The sequence below is a fragment of the Sylvia atricapilla genome, chromosome 1 (genome assembly GCF_009819655.1).
Source record: "Sylvia atricapilla isolate bSylAtr1 chromosome 1, bSylAtr1.pri, whole genome shotgun sequence".
NCBI classification, from domain to species: Eukaryota; Metazoa; Chordata; class Aves; order Passeriformes; family Sylviidae; genus Sylvia; species Sylvia atricapilla.
This window is the reverse complement of record NC_089140.1, coordinates 86,094,443-86,117,753: the sequence shown is the minus strand read 5'-3', so window position 1 is coordinate 86,117,753 and position 23,311 is coordinate 86,094,443. Positions and strand designations below refer to the sequence as shown.

The 23,311-nt window shown below is 39.6% G+C and overlaps 1 protein-coding gene across 5 annotated transcripts in view; it reads right to left on the bottom strand.

The window, feature by feature from the left end:
• Positions 1 to 13,679: 13,679 nt before the first annotated feature.
• Positions 13,680 to 23,311, bottom strand: part of FHOD3 (formin homology 2 domain containing 3) — a 368,131-nt gene continuing 358,499 nt past the window's right edge. For all 5 annotated transcript variants that reach the window (XM_066327035.1, XM_066326999.1, XM_066327008.1 and 2 more), the window contains one exon: positions 13,680 to 19,575. In XM_066327035.1, the coding sequence (XP_066183132.1) occupies positions 19,506 to 19,575 (70 nt within the window). In that variant the 3' untranslated portion in view covers positions 13,680 to 19,505. The remainder of the gene's footprint in view (positions 19,576 to 23,311) is intronic.

Sequence of the window (23,311 nt, the reverse complement as noted above, 5' to 3'; positions counted from 1 at the left end):
CTCTTGGCCACATGGGCACATTGCTGGCTCATGTTCAGTGTACCATCAGTTAATACCCCCAGCTCCCTTTCTGCTGGGGAGATTTCTATCTGCTCTGTCCCTTGGCTGTAGTGCTGCGGGGGTTGTTGAACCCAAAGCATTCCAGCACTTGGTCTTGTTGAACCTCATGCTATTGGATTTGGCCCATCATTCCAGCCCGTCTGCATTCCTCTGCAGAGCCCTTCCACCCTCCAGTAGATTGACACTCCCCACTATTTGGTGTGATCTTCAAATTTCCAAATGGTAGACTTGATCCCCTCATCCAGATCACCAATAAAAAGTATTAAAGAGCACTGGGTCCAACAGTGATCCCTGGAGGACACCAACAGGGACCAGCCACCAGCTGGATGAAGCACTGCTCACCACCTCTCTGGGCCTGGCCATGAAGCCAGTTCCTAACCCAGAAAAGGTCCCACCAGTCCAAGCCGTGGGCTGGCAGCTTTTCCAGGAGACTGCCGTGGGAGGTGGTGTCAAAGGCTTTGCTGAAGTCCAGGCAGACACAACCACAGCCTGTCCCTCATCCACTAGCTGGGTCACCTGCTCATAAAAGAAGATCAGGTTGGTCAGGCAGGACCTGCCTTAATCCATGCTGGCTGGGTCTACAGGAATGAGTGCACTGTAATGCAGGGAAGATCACAGATGTGAAAATTGAGGTAAGTCTAGAATATGAGCATGGTGTAGATCAGGGATCAGCAGCTGGGCTTTCTCCTGGCAACTGGGCACAAGAAGCATCCAGATCTTGAGTCTGATCAAAGTTTGCCAAAGAAGCATATGCAGCCTGTAGTTTTATCTTCAGGACCCCTCAGACATCCTCAGGAGCATGATAATGTCTTCCCACAGCTTGTAATGAGGTGAACACCAACGCACATGTGTAGGGGAGATTATCAGAGTCAAGGAATAATGCAAGGAGCATTAATGCAACATAAGCCCAAAATGTCATTAGATCACATATAACTGACAGCAAAAGCATATTTAAATACTTGAGTTATTTGAGTAACTTCTGGTGGCAACTAGAGCAACCTGACAGAGGAATTACCTTACAAAAAGAGGAACCTGTTAAAATACTTGAACTTCAAATTTTTATCTTATATGAAGAAATAGATTGTCTTTTATGTGGAGTTTAGCAGGAGGTTGAGGTGACGGGTTCCAGGCTGCACAGCTAAAAATGAATTGCAACAACAGAGCTTTTTCAAACTCAAACTTGTTATGCCACTAAATGTTGATGCAAACATACACAAGAGACAGTGGCAGCTCAGAAACACGTGGTCCTTGGGGGCTAAGTTTCCTAATACTTGATAAATGTGAGTTTTCAAGTGGTGTATGTGAATAATTTTAAGTTTGCATATCTATGCAACCATGAAAGAGAGGTAAAAATTTCCCAGGAAACACCTTCTTCAGTGACAGGAGTGGATCCACAGATCACTACATGGGAGTCACATCACAGCTTTGCTCTTCCAGAAGAAAAACATTTGTTGGTGCATGCAGATAATATCCCCAGCAAATTTATTACATGCAAAAATTGTTAAAGGTGAGGATAAAAAGTTATATAAACCCAAAGAATTTGCTTATAGGTCATAGAAAATTAGAGACCTGCATAATGCTCCCTTAGCTATGACAGAATAAAAAGAAATCCCACAAATTATTTTAAAACCAGGAACTAGTGCATGCACATTTACTTTAAACATTTCATGCCAGGTTTATGCTGACCTTGCCATCTGCTTCTTTCTACATATGGGGGACTTGTGGGTCTTGAAACCAGCATGATTTCCCTTTCCAATAGCCAGCACCTCTCTGGAAAGAGGGACTCCTTTTGTTTTTGTCAGTTCTTGGGCTGCTGCCCTTCTAGACAAAACCAGTCCAATAGTCTCAGCAGGAAATCACAGCCAGGGCTGTTGGAGCCAGTTGGTCTCCTATTATTCTATTCCTGTGGAATGGCTTATCTTGACTCATTGTTTCTTTGCAGCCTCTTTTTAGACTTAATCAGTGTACTCATGCAGTGACTACCCTCTCATAAGGTCATCAGAGTTTTTATACATTTTTATGGCCCACTCAACATCCTTCATGATAGTTAACTTGAGAGATTTCTGTCAGTGTAGAGATGGGCCTTAGGCCCACAGAATCTTGGCTGAACTAAAAAAATATCTTTTAGAAAGACACCCAAAGCTTAAATAATTTTTGGAAAATATGATCAAACCCTCCATAAAAACAAATGTGCAATGAGGCAAAGAAATATAACCAGAAGAAGATGAAAGACTGGGAAACCTTTTTTTCTTCAAGAGATGGGAATGTGATATTTGAGACAATAAATAATATTAGAAAACAATTTCAACAACAAAGTAATAAAAAGGATCAGGAAGAATACCCTGGAGATAATTTTCACTGAATCTGGTTTCAACATCAATTCTTGAGTGCACTAATATTACTTACTCCTGTCCTAAAATTGCCCCTTCCAACTAATACACAGTTCTGTGTAGCCCCATTAATCCCCCACATCCCCTCTCTGCTGATTAAGTGGCTTAAAGAAGTTTATTTAGTCTCTCCAGCTTTCAAGATGAAAGGCTATTTCCTTAAATACTCAAGGTTCAAGCTTCATTCCACATACTAGACTGGAATATCCTTGGCCAAGGACCCCCTCAGAACTCAATCATCAGAGTACAGTGCACTGGGAAGTGCTAAGATGAGAAGAGAAAGGATGACACCACTTACAGTGACACTCTTTATTTCAGGTCACAATGTGTTGTTCTTGCAAGGTTTCCAAGATAACAAAGAGAAAAAGAGAGTGAGGAAGGCAAAAAAGAGCAATCTTCTGCTTCACTTGTCACTTTCATTCAGAGTAAAAGAATGAATGAGAATCCATCCTCAGCCACAGCTGGATGTACTAAGGGGCAGAGCTACTTAACTAGTCATTATTTCTGTAAAATTAAGGCAATATTCTTGCAACAGCCAAAGAATATCTCAAAGCTGTGTCATAGATTGGAAACACTATTCATTCTGCATGGACATTTCTCCAGTCTTGAGCCTTCTGGAGCATCTATCTCTTGAGATACCTAAACTGTCTAAAATTGGTAGATTTCCACATCATGAGAAGAAAACTTCCAAAAGGCTTTTTCATCACTTTTTGGAGTTTAAAATTAAAGAGGTTATCAATAGGAATACTAATGAGAAGTTGTATTGAACTTACTACAAAGCACATGTGATAAAAATAAAAGCATTTTGGCTGAAATGTGAAAAATTGAATGTAAACTCCAGGATTTGCATCAGGTAGGTATAGAACTCCAACAGGAGGCCTTTAGTCTGTCTGGAGGTCCCAGAGCAGAGGAATGAGAATCTCCTTCCCTAGCACACGTGCATTTCTGCATGGACAAACTTGGGCCATACCCAGCAGGTTGGGTCCAACGAGGAGATCTCTCACTCAGTGCATAGGAGCAAAAGTTTCACCTTGGTGATGAGCGCTCTCCTCTGCAGAGGCATTTTCAAGTGAAGGGAAGAGCATCAAGCTTTCACTGGTTGCATCAACACGTGCAGCTCTGGTACACACAGAAATAGAAACCTGCTTTTAGCATGATTTTAACCATGCCTTCTGTCACCAAGTAAGGACCAATAAAGGACCTACTCTTCTGTGAGGACACACTGGTACTCTAGCATCTTTTAAGCTAATTCACCCTCTCCCCAAGGCATTAGGGTGACAAAATACATGAATATAACCAGCAGGCTTGCAAATTGACTGGACTTAAAAAAGGGTATTTACAGTGTTTATGATACACACTATGTACATGGAGCCATATTCAGGAAAAGTGCACTGTGATTACTGACATTTTTACAAGTTTTGCCCAATAAATCTTACAGAGGACGAGTATGGGGATTTATTGAAGAACACTGCCATGTTCATTATTTACAGCTGCAATTTTTTTGAATGTTCACTGTAACCGAAACTGTTTGCCTCTATAACACTCTAACACTTTCTAATTTTTGTTTCTAACTTTTGAAGGTTTTAACGGCAGATAAAATATATATGGAATCACTGTGATCACTACCAACTTATATATGCAGGGAGAACACTCTATGTAAGAGTATTTTTTGGTATTTAAGTCTAAAAAATGTGGGAGAGAAATAAAGGGAAATGGAAAATTTAGAGAAAAAACTGTGAATGAAAACTTAAAGAGGTCTGTGAGAGCTTTTGATTAGGTAATTGAGTTTCCTGATTATTCAATGAGGAAAGAAGATAACTTTGGCTAAAAGTTCATAAATTTTAGTGGTAAAGTGAAATATGTGACAAATGTCAAATGAAAAATAAGATGATGGTAGAAAGAGAAATCATGTCTGGCAGAGCAATGGATGTTAAGAAAAATTTGAATATACTAGTAATTAATTCTTGTAAAAGGGAGGCTGTTCATGTGGGAATGTTGATGGAGAAAAGACAGAAGTATGACACTAATAGTTCTGTTCTGCATTTGAAAAGAAACAGAACAAGATAATGGTAAGAGAAAAGTAAGCCTGTAACCACTTTGCTAAGCAGTATTCAGTGAGAGAGAAACTAGGAAAAAATCATTAGTCCTGAATATCTTGAATGCTAAAGTTATGAACTTTTTTACAGGGGGATCTTTAGTCCTGGGGAATAAACATTTTATAATAATTTGAATAGCAGCAAGAATCCAAACTGTGCAGCAGTCAGGGAGGGTAAGGGGATTCCCAATGCACTGCAGCAAGCTTCTGTTAATTTCCCAGAAACTAAATGTATTGCCCCAACTTGAGGTATTCAAGGACAGTGATATAATTAATGTGTGCTGTAAGAATTAAGTTCATTTGTAGAAAGTAAGTTCATTTAAACAAGCCCCACATGGTTGATGCCATAAAAACAAGGGTGTTTTTATGTATGCAGATTATCTGCTGGTGTATGTTAGAGGTTGAGGAGGTGAAAAGAACAATAGTCGCTTATGCTAAGTGATGATTACCTGTTCTGAGCTTTTTGTGCTCTAAAGGCACCTCCTTCAGACATGTTTTCTGTTTTCCTCAGATTTTTGAGAGCTGCTCACATAAAAGCACAGCAAAATTAGTCTCCCTTCTTGTCCTGGCCAGGATATGATCTGCAGCATAGACAGAGAGACCATCACACACTCAGTGACAGATGCTTTTCAGCTTCATAAAGCCTCATCTAAGTGCTCTTGCATGTCTCTAGCAGGTGCTGCTCCAGGTGATGTCTGGGTGACTTGAGGTGTCCTGCCACCTGTGTGAGGGGTGGCATCAGTTCTGCATTTCAGAAGCCTCCTTGATGAGAACGAATTGTGCAATGTGCAGTATACTGCAGTGTGAAATCCCCCACACAAAGTCTCTGGGGAAGTTTTCAGGACCACCCTCTAGAATTAATGGGTGTGGTCAGGCTGGGTTGGATTTGGTTGTTTCCTTTTTTGTTTCCCTTTTTCCATTTCTGCTCAACAGTATGAACATCTGGGAAAATTGTCATTGGCACATTGTACTGAGATGTAGCTGGACTGTAAATAAATACTAAACCCCTTGTTTATACACACAATGAAATCGTGGGAGTTTCAACTACTCCACCTGACAGGTCAGCATGAAGCAGTCCATTATGATGTAAAATACACATATTTTAGATAGCAGTGATATTTTGTAGCATCATACACCAACTCTAAAACTTCAGAGGCTACACAGAGGGAATACTATCATCATTTAAAAAAAAAATCTCTCCAATAACTCGTGGTCTATGTCAATGCAAATTACACTCTGGGCATAACTATATGCACAAGATTTATCACAGCCAGAAACTTCAGCCAAAATTTCTTTCCAAAACTGTGGATAATGCAATTTCTGCCAAGTGTAAGTAAAGACTTTGAAAACATGAACTGCTACAAGGCAGTTATCCTGCAACCACAGCCCTCATAGTTAAGAGGCCTGTATTTGTTCCTTGCAACATTTAAAATGTTGACAGGGCCGCTCTTAAGGCTCATGTGTTTTTCAAGAAGTTATTTGCTATCATGCGCTACAAAGTCAAAGCTTCTTCAGAAAAAGTATCTCTAGCTGAAAATCCACTTAAGAATGACATAGGCTTTACTGACAGACAAAAATTTTCTGACATTGGTGAACTCAAGATTGCATTCACATTTTTAAATGGGAACAAGGAAAGATTGCCTCTCTTCCCTGTGGCTGTGGCTAACTGCTCTTTCAGCCTGTAGCTGTACTGAATGCAAGCATCCTTGAGTCTGGTTCAACACAGAACTCTTGGTAAGCAACCCTGACTAAGTATAGAAACAATTCTGTATCTAGTGATACTACAGTCTACTCTGAAATGCATTTACAGCTCCAAGTTGCAAAGATGTCTAATGCTCAAAGTAGAAGAAGGAAGAAAGTCTCCAGTTTGTGCTGGCCAAACTTAACACCTGTAGCTCATAGAAGTAAGTCAATATTATGATATCAGAATGAAGAAGCACCACATTCAAACTCTGTTCTCTGCCTATCTGCCCAGTCCACAGAGATAAGTAGATATAATTGCCTACAAAATTTAATCCATCACCTATTCAAAAATCATACATCCATTTACATAGTCCAAAAGCATCACATCAGAGCATTTTGTTTTAAACTCCCTTTTACTGAGAGTTCTCAAACTCTTACCATGGGTATTGATATCAGCAGTAGCACCTTATAATCTTATTTAAGTATAAGCATTTTCTATAATTTTTCCATATTGCCATGAATTTTTTCTACTGAATTTCAAAAGCCTCACTCTAGTAAGGCTCACAGACTTGTAAATTTGACCTCTGTTATTCCAGCTTCAGTTTTCTAGGTCTCAAATTCCCAGTAAAGATATTACAGTAAGTAAATTGTAGATAATAAGTAATTATTCCTTTAGACAAGCAAATTATGTTCCTTATGTCAAGATTAGCTTAGCTTTCCCATCTATTACCTCTATATCTTAAAAAAATTAGTTTTCTTTCTTTTTTTGTTTGTTTTTTTTCAGGAGGTTCACCATGACTAATCAATTTTACAAACACTGCGGGTTTTATTTTCCTCATCAAGAAATTCCAATTTCATGCTAGTTGCTTTGATTATGCTCCATCCAATAGATTGGATTCTGTGTCATCGTGTCCTGTCCACCGCTAGAAATTTTGCCTCCTTCCCTTTAACATTCTGAGTTTTCTTATAACTTTCAATTGAATTTCTCCTTTTCAAACTCTCTACATTTGTCTATGTCAGTAATCAGAATAAAGTCAGAAAATTTTTGGCATGAACTAGAGGAGAGCATGACCTTGTTTTTCTCCCTCACTTGCTGCCAGTAGCTTCTCTGCTAGATATGACATTAGAAAATAATGAGTATTTCACCCTATGGTTACTTGTTTCTGGACCCCAGGAAGGAAACACAGAAAAAGAGGTTGGGAAATAAGGTGTGGTCAGGGTTCTGCTCTGTGGAGCCTCTTCCTACTCCTGGGTCAGCACTCTGGTGTCAGGGACCACACAGGGAAATTTATGCAATGAATTCCCGGAACCTAGTACCAAAAAAAAAAAAAAAAAAAAAAAAAAAAAAAAAAAAAAAAAAAATTGACAGGAACAGTAACACATGACAGTGAGAGTGAGTAACTGGAACCTCTTTAAGTTGATGAAAGAGAAACCAACCATTTCCTACCTGGATTTAGAAATATTTCTCAAGGACATTGTCTTTGTACTCTGTGAGAAAACTACCCCTAAATACTGCCGAGATGGCAATGTTGTCAGAAACAGAATACCTTCAGTAAAGACTTTTTAAGAGTCTCCTGCAAATTGTGGTCCTTATATGCAGGAAACATATATATTTTCTACAATCAATCCTGCTTTCTATCCACAATTACACCCTTTTCACTGCCAAGGAAAAAATTAGGCTGCTAACAGTCTGACTGGGGAGACCACAGAGCTTTTTGACTGTCATCTTCCTATTTCCTCTGATCAGATTTGGCAGCTGGGGAATGAATTGCATTAAACTTTGCCTGCATCTGCTGACCCAAAGGTTTAACTAAGAGACAACAACTTCATCAGAGTATATAAAGAGTGACTGACATAGACAAGAACCCCAGTCTGGACTGAAGGTTCTGTTAGTGGGATTCCTGGCCATAAGGGGAGCAATCAACAGCACATTTCATTGAGCATCCAGAACCATTAACATAATCCCACTCTAACCTCTGCTTGCTTTGGGGAGCTAAATTTGCTACATTTGCTAAATCCTCCTAGCTGTGTACTGAAACAATTCTTACCAAGATCTGGTCCAATTTAAAGTGCACTTCAGCCACCTCCACAATATTCAGCCCCCACCTGAGATGAGAGGGCTCTCTGTGCCCTCTTGCTGGGGCCAGGAGGTTCTTTGGGACCTTGTCTGCAGCCTCCAACTTGTTTTCACTAATTCCAGTAGCAGTGTATCCCTTTTTTAGCCATCCTAAGGGTACAAAATGTTACCTGAAGCAGCCCTAAGGGTCCTTGATGTAAGGAAAAGAGAAGAGCATCTGTTACCAAGGAGAATTTCTGCTTTTTCTGTGTCTGCTGTTGTGTCAATATAGATAATGACAACAGGAGTCACAGGCCACAAAGCTGATGATGCTCAGCAGAGCTCAGCCTCTCAAAGCTTGAGGAATACAAACCCCTGATACAGACAGAGGCGCAACACCAGCAGAACCATGGGTTATCCCATATACTCCAGTCAGGATTTCATTATAATCCAATAGGAGATGATGCCCTCACTGCCACACACACAAATTTTGACTGTCTAAAGGCAGGAGGGCCCACAACAGCTCCTTTTTGTGAGCCTTGTTTATTTGCACTTACATTTTGGCTCACTTCAAAAAAAAGAAGTCTTGGAAATTGTCAAATTCTTAAAACAGACTAGGCAGTCTACTTAAGGCAAATCCACATAACAGTCAGTGTGATGCCTCCTTTCTTATCTTCTCTCTTTGTACATGCACACTGCCCTTTTCTCCTTATATTGACAGAGGTCATAATCAATCTCCTTCTTCTTTTTGTGTATTTTAATACAAAAATTCTTTAAAAGCAAGCCTTTCTTCCTTTCACATTCAGCTAAATGTCCCCTTCCCAACCTTCCAACTCATGGCTGCGTTTGGGTTTCCTTTAGTCCAGTGCTCGAAGAGTTGCTGCTAAAATGATTTCTGCACTTTTCTTTGTTGGGTTCGCTTGTATATCAAAATAAGAATCTTGTCCTTGTTATTAAGGCCTTCCTTTGTTCATTTTTTACCCTACATTGCCAATTTGGGATTTCCTTTCTGTTACCCAAATTACTTTCTTTCCCAGTGTCCTTTCTGCAGTGGAGAGTGCACTTTGATGGAAGTCTGAATTTTCATATGCGCCTCAGTGTTCCCCTTTACTGGGACTGTGATGTCTACACACTAAGAAGTTGTGATTGTAGAAGAGAACACTAAGAATGTGTAAGAAATAGGTGCTGATCTTTCTTCAGGAAATTCATATCCCAGTGTATTAGATCTTTGGCCTCATCAGTGTTTGTAGAGTCATGCTCTGAAGGATACAAAGAGCAGTAAACCCTGCTACTTTGTAATAGTGCAAATCCCCTTTACCAAAAATTACTCTCCAAAGTTAAACCACTCATATAATCATCTCATTTCCTTCCCACCTTGAAAAAATATGTTCTGCAGAAAAATTAAGAAGTTACCAGATTACAAAGTCCACTTGCATATTCAAAAATCCACTTGTGGTGTGACATAAGCATAAATTATATAATGCTGTATTTGAAAATATGGATATTTAGCCGTTACATACCATAATGCATGGTCCACTCTCAGATTAACTAGTATCAAGTAATCACAACTTTATGAATACCCTGGAGAAGTAACTACTTATATTAAGCAAAATTGATTGGCAAGAAACTTCTTAGAGATAAGACCAGCCTTAAACTTAAACTTGTTAATTTCTATTAACCCATCTACCAGTGTCTTTCTGTAAGAAAATAATAACAATTTTTGGGCAGTGATAGAGTTCCTACTGAAATTTTATTTTCCTATGAGGAAATTTAATGGTTATCACATTCCATAGTAAAAAAGAAACCAAACCCCCCCCCCCCCAAAAAAAAAACCCCACCAAAAAAAATCCAAAAAAACAAACTCCAAAAAACCCCAAAAACTCCCCCAAAACCCCAAAAGACCAAAAACCAAAAAAAAACAAAAAACAAAAAAAACAAAAAAAAAAGCCAAAAAACCCCCACAAAACCAAAAAACCCCAAAAAACAACCGACTGCTTCAGGTTGTTTTGTTTTCAGACTTTGCAGCATTTTGGCTTCTAAAAAGATGTAGAATTTCCAGACTATATGATTTTGGATGCTAACTGTGTTTTTGTCCCACATGCTTATAATCTGAATACATTTGAGATAATTTCTCTGGAAACAAGGATTCACTCTTGGTTTTCAGGCTATGGTGTGCTGTCCTTTCTTGAAAGAGAATTCCCCAGTGTAACTCATGAGGTTAAAATGATTTAGGGCCTTTTTTGCCAGAGAAGAAATTCCATTTGCTGTCTAGTTTAACATTCTAATAATTATCTTTGGGGGCTTGATTCAGGCTTGCTGAAGTCCATCAGGCTCTTTCCTCTGCTCACAGAGCCAATATAATCAAATTTTCATTTGGCTTTGATCATTACTGCCTGATTTTCAATATACTTTCTTTATCATTATATCCACAGCTAGTTTTATTTAGGTCAGAACTGTTCATACTGGGATTATTTAGATTTTTTTTAAATTAACCTGCACATCGATTGCTCCCCACAATTAATGCAGTACGTCTGGGAGGTGTTCCAGACAGACCTATGTGAAGGCAGTCTAGTCCATGTTCAAATAGGTATCTTGCCATTTTACAAGAAGAGTTTCTTTCTTTCTTGACTTTGCTATGAGGTCAATATTTTTCCGTAAGTTTATGTGAGGAAAAAGTTTGTTGAAACAATATCCAGCGCCTCTTTTTTAACAATAATTTTCCTATGCTGTATCTTGCCAAGATTATTTAAGCCTCCCAGTGCATATTTATAGGAAACCTGGACAACGATGGAAGGAGGATTCATTTCTTTGAGATCTCATTCAAGAGTCTCAGTATTTCATTGCTTTATTAATAAGGAGAATTTTTACCCTGCTGTAGCTTTTAGTTTCCTGGGAAAAAATGAGTTTGCACAGGCTACTCCAAGGTCCATAGTACACATATTTACATCCAACGGGCAGTCATGGTGCATGCCTTTACACTTGTAGATATACTCCAGAGGTGGATTTACTCCAGACCCTCTGTCACCTGCTGGCCCCTCACCTGAGCCCTGCCAGGCTCTGGCAGAGCTTTGTGCTCCCTGTACCAGGGATAAGATTTCAAACCACTGCTGTAAAGCAAATGCAGAGCTCTTCCAAGAGAGGTATGGCTAATGCTGCCTTCAGATAGAACAAGTAGAATGTTTACTGGAGGCTATGACATGGCTTTGACTCACCTTTGCTTTCAAGTTTGCCCAGCTTCAAGTGCAATGGATTTCACTGATAGTTAATTTCCTTTGTTGCTTGTTAACTGCTAAAGTAAGCAGGAAAAGAAAGAGACATACAAAAGTCAGGACTAGTCATTTTGTCTGTTTTCTAGGCAGAAAGATCTGAACACTCATCAAGAGAGGGCTACAAAGTTATTTGCAAGATTTTGGCATATGCTTAAAGCATTTCTGCTCATTTTAACACCATTAACAGAAGAAGATATATCCAGGGATGTGTCCTGGGACACTGAAAGAGTCTCATCCTCCCCAGTGCTGGTACACATCTTCTGTACAGTGACATGCTCCATCGTGTTTTGCAGCTACATAATAAATTACAGGCTCTGGAATTGGCTCAAGTGAGAGAGCAAGCTTGGTGGAGCAGTGGGAGAGAGGTTGGTGTTAGAGAGAACTGAGCCTGAATCCTGGAAACTGAGAATCAGTATTTTTGAGCAGAATACCTCCTCAGATGGGTGAGTCCTGCTCCTACTCAAAATTCACTCAGGAAAAGCTGTGGAGAGGCCTTCACTGGCATGACACTTCACGTAGGCTGTGCTCCCTTTGGGATTTCCCAGCAGAGGTCCATCTCATCAGGGAGATGCCAATACAGGCATCATTCTTCAGTTCCTGCAAAGAAGCTCACAAGAGGTGAAGCTTTGATAACAGTCCTCTCCCTTTTCCAAACCGCATTCCCATCAGAAAACTTGGAGAAGTATGATAGGAAAAAATTGGGGCTTTTTCTTTAGTTGTGTGTTCTCAAACTGTTCTGAAAGGTTTATAAACCAGGGCATGCAGCTTTGCAATGGATAATCTGCATACTTACTCGTTCCCTGACTACAGGCCAGAGACTTCTCTGTGACAACATATGAGTTCTGACTGGGCAGCAGGTCTGAAAAATATATGTACGCATTGTCACTGCACATCTGGAATTTAGAACTGCTAATGGATATGCTGTGATAGAAAAGAAAAGTGTCTGGCCAATAAACTTGGTTTATATATTTATTTTAAAAAGCATTACCACATTTCTGGCTGGTAGCCTTTCATCCTCTAGACTTTACACCAGTGTATCTGGAATGCTAAACAGCTCTTTCAGGGATGCAGCCATATCCCAAAAAGCACCTTTTTTATTTGAAATAGCTTTAGAAACTAATTAAAAAGGAGGAAGGCCTACATACCTAGCCTTGTATATCAGCTCCTACAATCTCAGAAACCACAGGTGAAAATTCTCTCTCAGACTCTGTCAACCTATTTTATTTTCCAGGGTGCTGCTATGAACATGTGCAGCTGTCTTTGAATTATATACTTTGACCTCATTACACGTGCAACTCAAAAAAGCAATTGTGAGCAGCTTTCTCCCAGAACTAGCAGTGGAAGCCTGAGCATTTTGAGTTCCTACATGTCACTTTGACCCCTTAGTCACCATAGTCACTGGACCCATGAGCAGAGCTCAGCTCACCTTCTGTAGGGGCAGGGATGCCATGTTTGGCAACTCAATCTCTCTCAAGTGCTGAGAAATAGCAGTAAAAGAATGCATCAGAGACCAGCAAAGAGAGAAAACTGACAGACCACTGACTCTCCAGGCTTGCTCAACAGGCAGCCACCAGAAAAATAAATTCCACCATGACGCCCGAAATGTATTTCAGCCAAGTTAAAGGCAAGTCTTGTTTACAGGCCACCTTTACAGCTCTGAAGTTCTGGCAGGGACAGTGTTTCACATCTGGATGCAGAGACAATGTGAAAAGCTTCCCCACAACAGAGGTTGTCTTTCATCTTATTGATGTTTGCTTCTGTAAATCACATACCTTTACACTGTGCACTCTGTGCACAGAGCATTTTTTACTCAACTCCCAGATGACGGCAGTGCCACATAAGTTTAAGTGAGAATTTGTAGGGCTGGAGTACCGAAAGCTTGGAGAACCAGATACACATTTGCACTTTCTTCACTCAAGATTGAGAATTAGGCTCAAACTGTGGGACTAGGTGTAAAAGATCACCTTCTCATGATCAGGCCACCTAGATGGCTTAATTTTGATGTCCACATGATGGCATTGCAGGTACGTGGAGGACATGAGGAAAAACATTTCATGATCTCCCTTCCCATCCATTTTCTACCCAAGCTCCCATGATTGGCTTCATCAAGAAAACCAGAACCAGCCCAGTCAGTGCTTTATAAAGCTTTATTGCAAGATGTGTTTACACAACGCTGTAGAGGTGAGCTTTTTAACTACTTATATCAAGAAATTTTGGACACTGGTCTGCGGTCAGTTTTCCATATTGACCCTGCATGGCACAGAAAAAAACCAAAACAAATAGGGTGTGATTGGATCTTTCCAGACAGTAAAGTGGGAAGAATGGGGGAAGAAGAGGCAGATAAAAATAAAATCCCCCCTATTTTGTACTAAACGTGACACAGCTTCTGAAGGATCAATACAAACGGAAGGTGAGCTTTGTGTGTAATAAATTCTTAAAAGAGTAATTCAAGTTCTTTATGAAATAAAACAGAAACAAAAATGCATTTTCATGGACAATTAAATTTAACATAGGATGAATTCACCTAAAATGAGAAAACAACAAACAAAACCAAAAATTCAACCAAAAGGACCTGTAGATAATATCTCTGACCATGCATGGCTTGTTTTTTAAATTACAATTCACAGAATAACACTGCTGGAGAGCCTATTTTACACTATGCTACACAGAACATAGAAAAACATGAGTAGGGACATTTACACAATTTTACAGTATTTCTCCTTCGTCTAAGAAACACATCCTCTTCTACTTTACATTTTTTTACAATTTCCAGCTCACAAAAAAGGACACTATATGCGCAAAGACAGTCTTTAAAAAGGAGAAATGCATCCAATGCTACAAATAAACCTTTTCTTTCACAGAAGTCTCTGTATTAGATAGTGATTAAACAAAACATATCTTTATCTGACGCTCAATGTGAAATGGACTAATTAGAATTTTCTTTTTTTTTTTTTAGCATAAGCATCAAACTATACATCTCTGAAACTCCTTGCTGTGTAGCTATTAAACTGCTTGCCAAAAACTTCTTGAGGTCACATCTGAAATGCCAGTTGAGCCAGTTGCTGCCCCATTTGAAGCAAAGGAAGGTGGGCCTTACATGCTGTTCAAATGTTTGTGAATGGTTTTCAATGGTTGCCTACAACCAAACATTTTCTCATTCAAAAACACTTCAGTTTATTTTCTTTCAGAGCCTGCAGGTACCTGGCAGTTTTTCCTCCAGAGGAACATCAACAATTGTATACCTTCCAGCTTAAACAAGTGTTTATTGTGTCCTGCTGCTGCTAGCACAGAGCCACCATCCAGCTGTGTCCCAGGGTCAGGCTGGCACCAGCACACACTCAGCCTGCCTTGAAGGAAACGGGAGGATTGGAACATGTGCAGTGAAGGTACAGGACTGAAAAGGGGAGAGGAATATCCTCCCGCTTCTGCCTAACACCGTGTCTGCGTGCATCCTTTGGATAGAGGCAGGCAGTGCATGCGCCTGTCCATGAGCTGCAGTGAAAGGATGAAGGATGTGAAACTGGTGGGCTGGCACCTTGTTCCCAGTTCCTCTCTGTGAAATCAAAGCACTGCAATAACCCCAGCTGCACAGTGAGGCTGAACACAGACCACTGCCATCATCCACACGGCTTCCAAAAGCATTTTGGACAGCCACTTGCTGTGGTCCCCGGGGAGGCTGCTGCAGGGCAGATGGCTGAGAAAAGGAATAATTTCTGCACCTACAATGGCATTGTGCCCCTCGGGGTTACAGTGGTTGTTGATGCCCTCAAATGTAACTTCTCAATAGCTTTTAGTGTTGGCCAGAGTACACTTAGAGCACAGCACACCAGGGATTTAAGGTGCTGTCCTGCAGAACCTTACAGGAGGCCTTTGCTGTTCACTCACATCAAGACTGACTCAAAATTTCTGTTAAATTGGGACAATAACTCATATCTTGATATTCACGTGTGATTATTTATTACACTGAAGCCAAAGTCTCATCTATCTACCAAACTGATGCCTTATTTTGCTGACAGAATCAACCACTGCAAAGATTCACTAAAAAAGAGTGTCAAAAGAGAAAAAGAAATGTATTTTTAAAATCATGTTTGAAGCTGCTTCCAGTATTTAAGGGAGAAAGAAAGACTCTCATTAAACCACCATTTTTTTTTTGTGTTGATTTTGGATTATGGACAGGGAGCTATCAAACAGAAAGGTCATACATAGCAGCCAAGGGGCTATAAAACATCTGGAATCCATGAGCCTGGTGCCTGGCCTGACTGAAAGGTGAAGAGTGATGAATTTAACTTTTGTGAGGGATCTTTTACTCTAGAGCGTGGCACGCAAGCATTCCCTGGGGGTTTCTTCACTGCAGCCACGCAACGGCTACTGAGCATTATCTCTGCTTGGGAGTGAGATTATAGAAAGTATTTGCATGCAGTCTGCTTTCAAACATCAAGTGAGATGAAAGAAAATAAGGATAGCTTCCCTTTGGAGGTTATTTCATGTGCTAAAGTTTACCACAGCATCCAGATCAGGAAGGCATTATGGTGTCAGTTAAACACAGTGCTCTGGGCACTGCATTTGCAGCTGACTGTATCTATCAAAGGAAAGGGAAGAGAGGTAGTTATTATGGCTGAAAGTGTTTAAAAACAGCCTTTATGCATCTCTGAGTGAGAAATGGGAACATGTGTTACTACACTGTGTATCCAAGACTTTAATGTTTGTCAGAAAGCAATCCATATCTCACACAAAACTTGTCTTAAAACAAGTGTTACATCCTTGTAGTGGGCTTTTCCAATGATGGAAGCGCAGGCAGCAGCTCAAAACCCGAAGGGTACAACCTCACTAGACAGAGAGGGGCATACAGGTATAATAAATTCCTCCACTTCATCTGGAATCCACTAGTTAGACGAATGGGAACAAATATTGTCCCCACAGTCAGGACATGCTGGCAGACTCTGGAGGAAATACTGCCACTTTACAGATTAGTCAGTCATCTTGATTAGGAACCAAAATGGAAATCTCTCCTGTAGTCACTGTGCTACACTGTGATGATCTTGTTGCAATAAACGCTGAGGGCAGTGGATTTTATCTGACCGTATGCTAGTGCATAAACAAGACCAAGTTAATTCTTCAGAAAAGTAGCTATCAGTTTTACAGATAGAGAGCACAAACAGAAAAACAAATGCCATGGAAGAACAGAAAAGGAAGAATCTGCTTCACATGTAAGACACTTATATCCAGAGAATCTGAAAGAAACCACCTATTTTTTCCACTGAACTTATTCCAACCTATATTATTCCCCATACTCAATCTTCTCCTTGATAAGGAACATATAAAGTTTTGCACAATTTTTGCACAAATCGGAAAATACATATGCCCAACTATTAGTAATTCTTCAGCTATGTTATGTTTCAGAGACAGATGCTCTACTATGCTTAAATGAAACATAAATTTGTCCCCTGTTAGAAGGTGGCCACAAACAGCCAAGTGGTCACCAATTTTGCACATTCAGCATATTTTAATTAAAATGAAATTTAATTAAAATTTAATTAAAATATTAATTTTAAAGACTTCTGTGATTTTCTCCCTCCAATTAAAAATAGGATCTCTGACAGCATAAATGTACTTTGTTGCATTTTTGCCTTTTTTATCACTTAGGAAGTAGCACAGTTCAACATGACCATTACATTCAGGGTGTCTTCCCCTTATTTCAGACTTCTAACACCTCCACAAACCCCCATTACCTCCAGTTCTTTGTTCTAAGCATCCTTTAACAAGATTTTAAAAGTCCGTAGCAGTGAGCAGCACATAAAGATCCATTTTAAAATCCAGATGCTCATAGGTCTTGCCTATTTTACAGTGAAAATAGTTATATGCCACTTCTGTGTCCTAACCACTTCTTCCTTTCCATAGCCTTCAAATCCACAACATATTGCATTGATTACTCAACTACTGCCTTCTGTCTACTTGTAAAATCGGGTTTTAACAAATGGAGGGGAAAACCACATCAAACTCAATGCTGTTCTTAAGAACCACTGCTCATTAGTGACTTTTTATTCCATGGGAGATCCAAGGCATTGGCCGATAAAGGATGAAATGTTACAATCAAGAGGGTGGGCAGCACAAGTAGGATATTCAGCCACAGGTCTCACTGTAGTGTTGTCAGCTACCTGGCTCTGTCACCACTTGGATGCTGTGCTCAATGCAATGTGATGGATCACCATGGTTTCAAAGGTTTATTGTGTTTCGTTCAACTCTCTTGAGCAATCTTCAGTGACTATCCTGTCCTTAAAGAGAGCAGAGTAGAATAACTTGAAGTACCTGACCTGGCCTGGGTGCTAGAAGCAACACAGCTATGGCATTAGTACCCAAATACAGACTATTATTTAACTCTATTTTCCAAGTGTGTTTTTGCAAAATCGAATCCTGTTACCATGACTAAACTGCTGCAGTTCCTCAGTTAACCAGCTAGAAGAAAGTCTCAGCTGTTACTGCTGTGTAGGCATACCCTTTATCTTAGAGGCTAAGGCAATGGAAAGAGACAATCTTGTGCACCCTTGAGGACCTATTGGCCATATACAGACTTTGACTTAAAAAGTTCCCTTCTATGTTAACATTGTTTGCAGTTCTCTTCAAAATACTTCAGCACCGTCTGGGGTGACTGTCCAATTCATCTTCACTGCTGTATATGTCCTCCACTTAAAGGCAGATGAGTTGACTAAAGGCTCTTCAAACATGCTGAGGGCAGTTATAAAAGTCAGTTATAAAACTGTGAGATAAGGGCAAATATATTGGATTTGTTTACTGTAGTACCCACTCCACTTGTATCAAGGATAATCACAAAAAAACCAGTAAAGAACAGCAAAAACACAGCAGGCTTTTTAGCAGGGCTATTCCATATTCAGATTCATTAAACTGAAATAAAATCATCACCACCACATTATCTTGCAGCAGAGAAAAGCAGCATGAAGGGCACAGGCAAGTGAACAAAACTTCTTGATCTTAGCATCCAAATGCATTTATTGAGTGTGTAAAATTGTTGATGTAGATCTTTCTGAAACTGTACAAATGCAGAGTAGAACCATAGCTCAACCAGAGGGAGGAATTGTGTTCTCTCCTCTGTGTGCATGCTGCTATGTACAGTATGAGTGTGCATTCATGCACATGAATTCAGGATCCTAAACTCTCCACTTGTACTGCAGGCCATGGCCTGCCCCATAGGGTGAATCAAACTGAGCAACACTGAGTTCCTGCAAAAAAGACATTCTTTTCCTCCTGTCCAGGTGGAACAGTAAGGCCCCACAGTGAAAATCAGGGTCCAGCTGGCATCAGCAAAAGCATGACTTCACACCATGACTGCATACGTACAGATACATGCACACATGTCCACACATTCATTCTGTACATATACAAAGGTACACATACATTTTTACATTCTTTGGTGGCAAAATAATTAAAAAACCCAACAAACCACAGGATTGCACATACTGTGCATTTTGCTTAATGAATCTGCTTGAGGAGAATTTGGGTTGCTGTAACAGGAGTTATTTTGCCTCTTTAAGGACTGTTCCTTGCATTGACAAAAAGCCATACATTTACAATGACTAAAACAGGGCACAAGGAAAGCCAACGTCAACACGGCTCACATAATGACAGATAACTCAGAGAGCCCCCTCCTACCCACACCAACACACCATGAGAAGAAGAAGCCATGTTCTTTCACTTGGGAACACGCAAATGCTTCCTCAGTTACCGTCTGGAAGTCCTGCTGAGCTGTGGCACACCTTTCTTCTGCCCTGGATGTGGGGTTTTGCTTTTTGTTGCTTATTAAAATTGAACTAACCGAGGAAAGGATGTTAGGAGCAGCAGAGGAGGCTGGCAGTCCAATGCCACGCTGAAGGGTTGTCAGCCTGTGTGCTTCAGATGAACGGCTCTTCTTGTTGGCACCTCTGGGATGTCAAACCTGCATCTCAGAAGTGCTGATGAGGCCCAGTGCTTTGGCTTCTTCTGGTGTTAGCCCACTCTTTAGTGTCCTTCTCACTGCACAGTCATGAATTCCAAAAGCAGATAAAACAAAAAAAAACCAAAACCAAACAAACCCAAACAAAACAAAACAAAAAACAACAAAGAAAATGCAAACAATTAGAATCAGTAATTACACAAGACTTTCAGCTGCAAAAACCCCCGTTAACATGCAAGCTCCATCAAATCAAAAGTTGCTGTCTATTTAGGGCCTAAAGTTCAGAAACATTGAGTAATGCCCTATGGCAAATTAATGGGAGCATCAACAGCAACTCCAAACAGTCATGAAAAACACATTTGTCATTTTGACATTTAGTCAACAAAAAGTTTTAAGGAAAAATGCCCCAGCTTTTTAAGACTTTTTTTTTTTTCTCTGAAATTGTATTAGTTGATTTTCAGTCCATAGAAAGTATGATCTGCTTCATTATTCTATAATGTCATAAGAATTTTTAAAAAGAGCTTTGGGATCTTTATAGGGATCTATCGAATTTATCATTATTAAATCCTTTGAGACTCTTTAAATGTGTAAACCTCTTTCCCTCAAATTTAAAAGACTACAAACATGACTACAGTTGATGAAAATCATTAAAATGACTGTTTTCATACATGCTCCCCTTTCTTTTGTAATGTTCCCCCATCCTAGTGCCATTTGTGTCACCTTTGCTACTGGTAGTCTGCAGCATTTTAGCTGAATTTAAATAATAAATCTAAGCCAAAATCTTGTTTCTTAATTTTCCATAGAGTGTTCTGAATACTAGCCCTGACAAAAGTTTTAAAATTTGTGATTGCCTTTTTTATTCAGAAACAAGTGAGTGTGTGACTGCACACTCTGAGCATCAGTGTCCTCCTAAGTTTTACTGGTGCTATGATTTTCAGGTGGATGTGCCTTAATTCAAGACACAAGTGGGGTGTTCACACTTTAATGTTCCTCAAGTACAAAATGCACACTGAGAAGTTCAAGCTGCATGCAAAGCATAATCAGTGACTTAATACTGAACAGAATATATTTGGAGCCTTGAAAGAGTGAACTCTAGAGGAAACTAATCTTAGAGAAACCAATTGCGAAGAGTGGTCAAAGAGTATTTGCATCATTTAGCACAATTAGGATCTCTCATTTACTGAGATATTCAGTCCATGTAACTGAAACTGGGTGGTCACACTCAAGGGTTGAGCAGGAGTGAGAGAAGGGAATGGATTGGCATAGAAAACAAGGGGATAAGATATAGGAAGAATAGGGTGTATCTGAACATTTGACACCATGCAGGTTGAATGAATGGGATCTATGACTGTCAAACCACTTTCATCAGTTACTGAGGTTAATCAAATGAGCTGAGAATGTCACATTTCTAGTTCTTTCCATTATCAAACCGTTACTTGAAAATGTTTTTTTCAAAGCTCACTCCTTTCTCCTAGATTATTTGTATTATTAAACACCACCAGGGGTTTGCATAAAAACCTTTTAGGTTATCCAGTTTTTCCTACAATACTGATCAGCAACATCTTCCAAGTTTACCAATACTTAGCTTAAGGCACTGCAAGGTTAATTGAACCTGACAAAGCTAAGCTTAAGAAAGACCAAAAAATATAACCAGAAGAGAAATAAACTTCAGAAAATGCTCTTGTCTCCTTGGTGAACAATACCCAATAGGACTTTTGAGTCAGTTCTCATCACAGGCACTCTTTCTGGCTCCTCAGATTTGATATCCAAAATGTCTATGGGGACAAGTTTTATTCTTTAATTTCTATACATATGGTGTGGAATATCTTAGGATATTATGGTCTTGGTGAATCACCTAATGCTTATTTCTTTATCAAAATGAACTGTATTACGAGTGGAAGAAAAAATCCAAGAAAGCTGCAGTAGAAACATTCTTGTCATATTAAGCCCAAAGATTTCCCTGTGAATTTCACCTGCTTAGCTGCCTGCACTGCCTCTCCCCTGAATGCTTTTTTCTTTACCCTCTCTAATATCAACATCCCAAACATGGACCATGGCTTGTTTGGCCACCAGACAATAGTATCATGCCAAAAATTACAGGGGACCAAACTTTCCCAGGGTGACTGTCTAGATGATGTTACATCTTCCCACTGATGCAAAAGTGAACGGGAAAACAAAATGTGGAATGAATTTCCACGTTTTAGATGCTTTTGTGGAAGCATTAAACCAAATCCACTCAGGACTGCTCTCTCACATATCCCTGACTCTCTCAGACCACACTCATTCATATTTTCAAACTGAGCACAGTAACTACTGTAAAAAAAAGCTATTTTTTCTTGTCACACAGGAAGAGAACAAATTGTTATTCCTGTTTGTAAACATTTCACAGGAACTGATGTACTTTGCTAACACTGGTTAGGTATTGGACTAAGCTAAATTCTGCTCTTATTTATAAGATAAATCTAGAACAATCTTCTTTGGGTCAGTACAATTGCTTCTGCACAAATAATTGAGATAAAACTCAATCTAACAACTGAAAGGAAAATGAGTGCCTCTGTAACTTCTACCAAGCAGAACACAGTTGTTTAGGTTCCTCCATCAGCCTGAGCAAGAGAATTACTAGTTTACCAGGAAGAGCCAAATGGATCTACAATAATATATAGGTTTATTTGAAGAAAACTACAGGAGTTTATATTCAGAAACCATAATTGGGAGTTAAAATACCATGGTAGAAACCATTTTCATGGAACAGCAAGTAGTCTTTTTTATGTTAACCAAGGCAAGTCGCTGTATCTCTAGATGCCTACCTATCAAACATACTAAAGTATTACATTGACATCCTTTTGTATTAACCCTTTGATGACTGAAGAAAAGAAACCCTGTATGTAGCAGGTGGTAAAGACGAGTGCCCTGTTCTGGGTTTGCTGTTTGATTCACACAAGAAGTCTGGAGACCAACCCCACACATGTATTTTTTGTGCCACTGAAAAACAAGTAGGAATGACAATACTCAATGAATTGCTGAGATATATGCAGCTTGTAATTTGTAATTAAACAAAAATCCCTTGGTTCTAACTTAGCTCTCTTTTAATACAGAGAATGATAACTTGGGTTTTAAATATTACAGCGACTTAAGGTATTAAGGCCAGCAGGAAAAAAGAAAAAAGAGGGAAAAAAAGAGCTCCAAACAATGCAGAACTTTGGTGGTCATAATGAGATTGTCAAGAAAATAATAAAAAAAGCAAAGATGTGAAGAATATTTTCAGTGACAGAGTGATTCCCATGAAAACTGATGGCAGCTGACTTGTATAAACTAAGCATGTGAGGCCAAATACTGAAACATACTGTGGCTACTGGGAGGATTAAAGCTATCCACCATCAATAGGCCACTGGAAGTATAACAGATGACAGAACCATGGTCCAGACTCAAATGCGGGAATTCTTAACCCTGTAATGCAACAGGCAGTCTGACACAAATGAAGCCACTTAGTGTTTGAAGTATATACTTAGGGAGACGAAAGTAGTTTAAAAAAGGGTCTCTTTCTATAAAAATTGTATCTAATATGCACAAATTACAGTACATTTCCTCATCTGAAGATACAGTGGATGGGTGCAGCATGCATAGTAACACAAGTTCCAGCCCCACTATTCTCTGCACTGACTTGTTGCATATGGAGGCTCGTGGGTGATGAAACCAGGAGAAACCTGAGTTACCTACAGGAGCAAAAACTGTTGTGGGAGGTAGGTAAACCTTGATTTGACATTCTGTTACACAGATGTCCTCAGTCATTTGTCTGTTTCCTCATAAAGCTTGGTA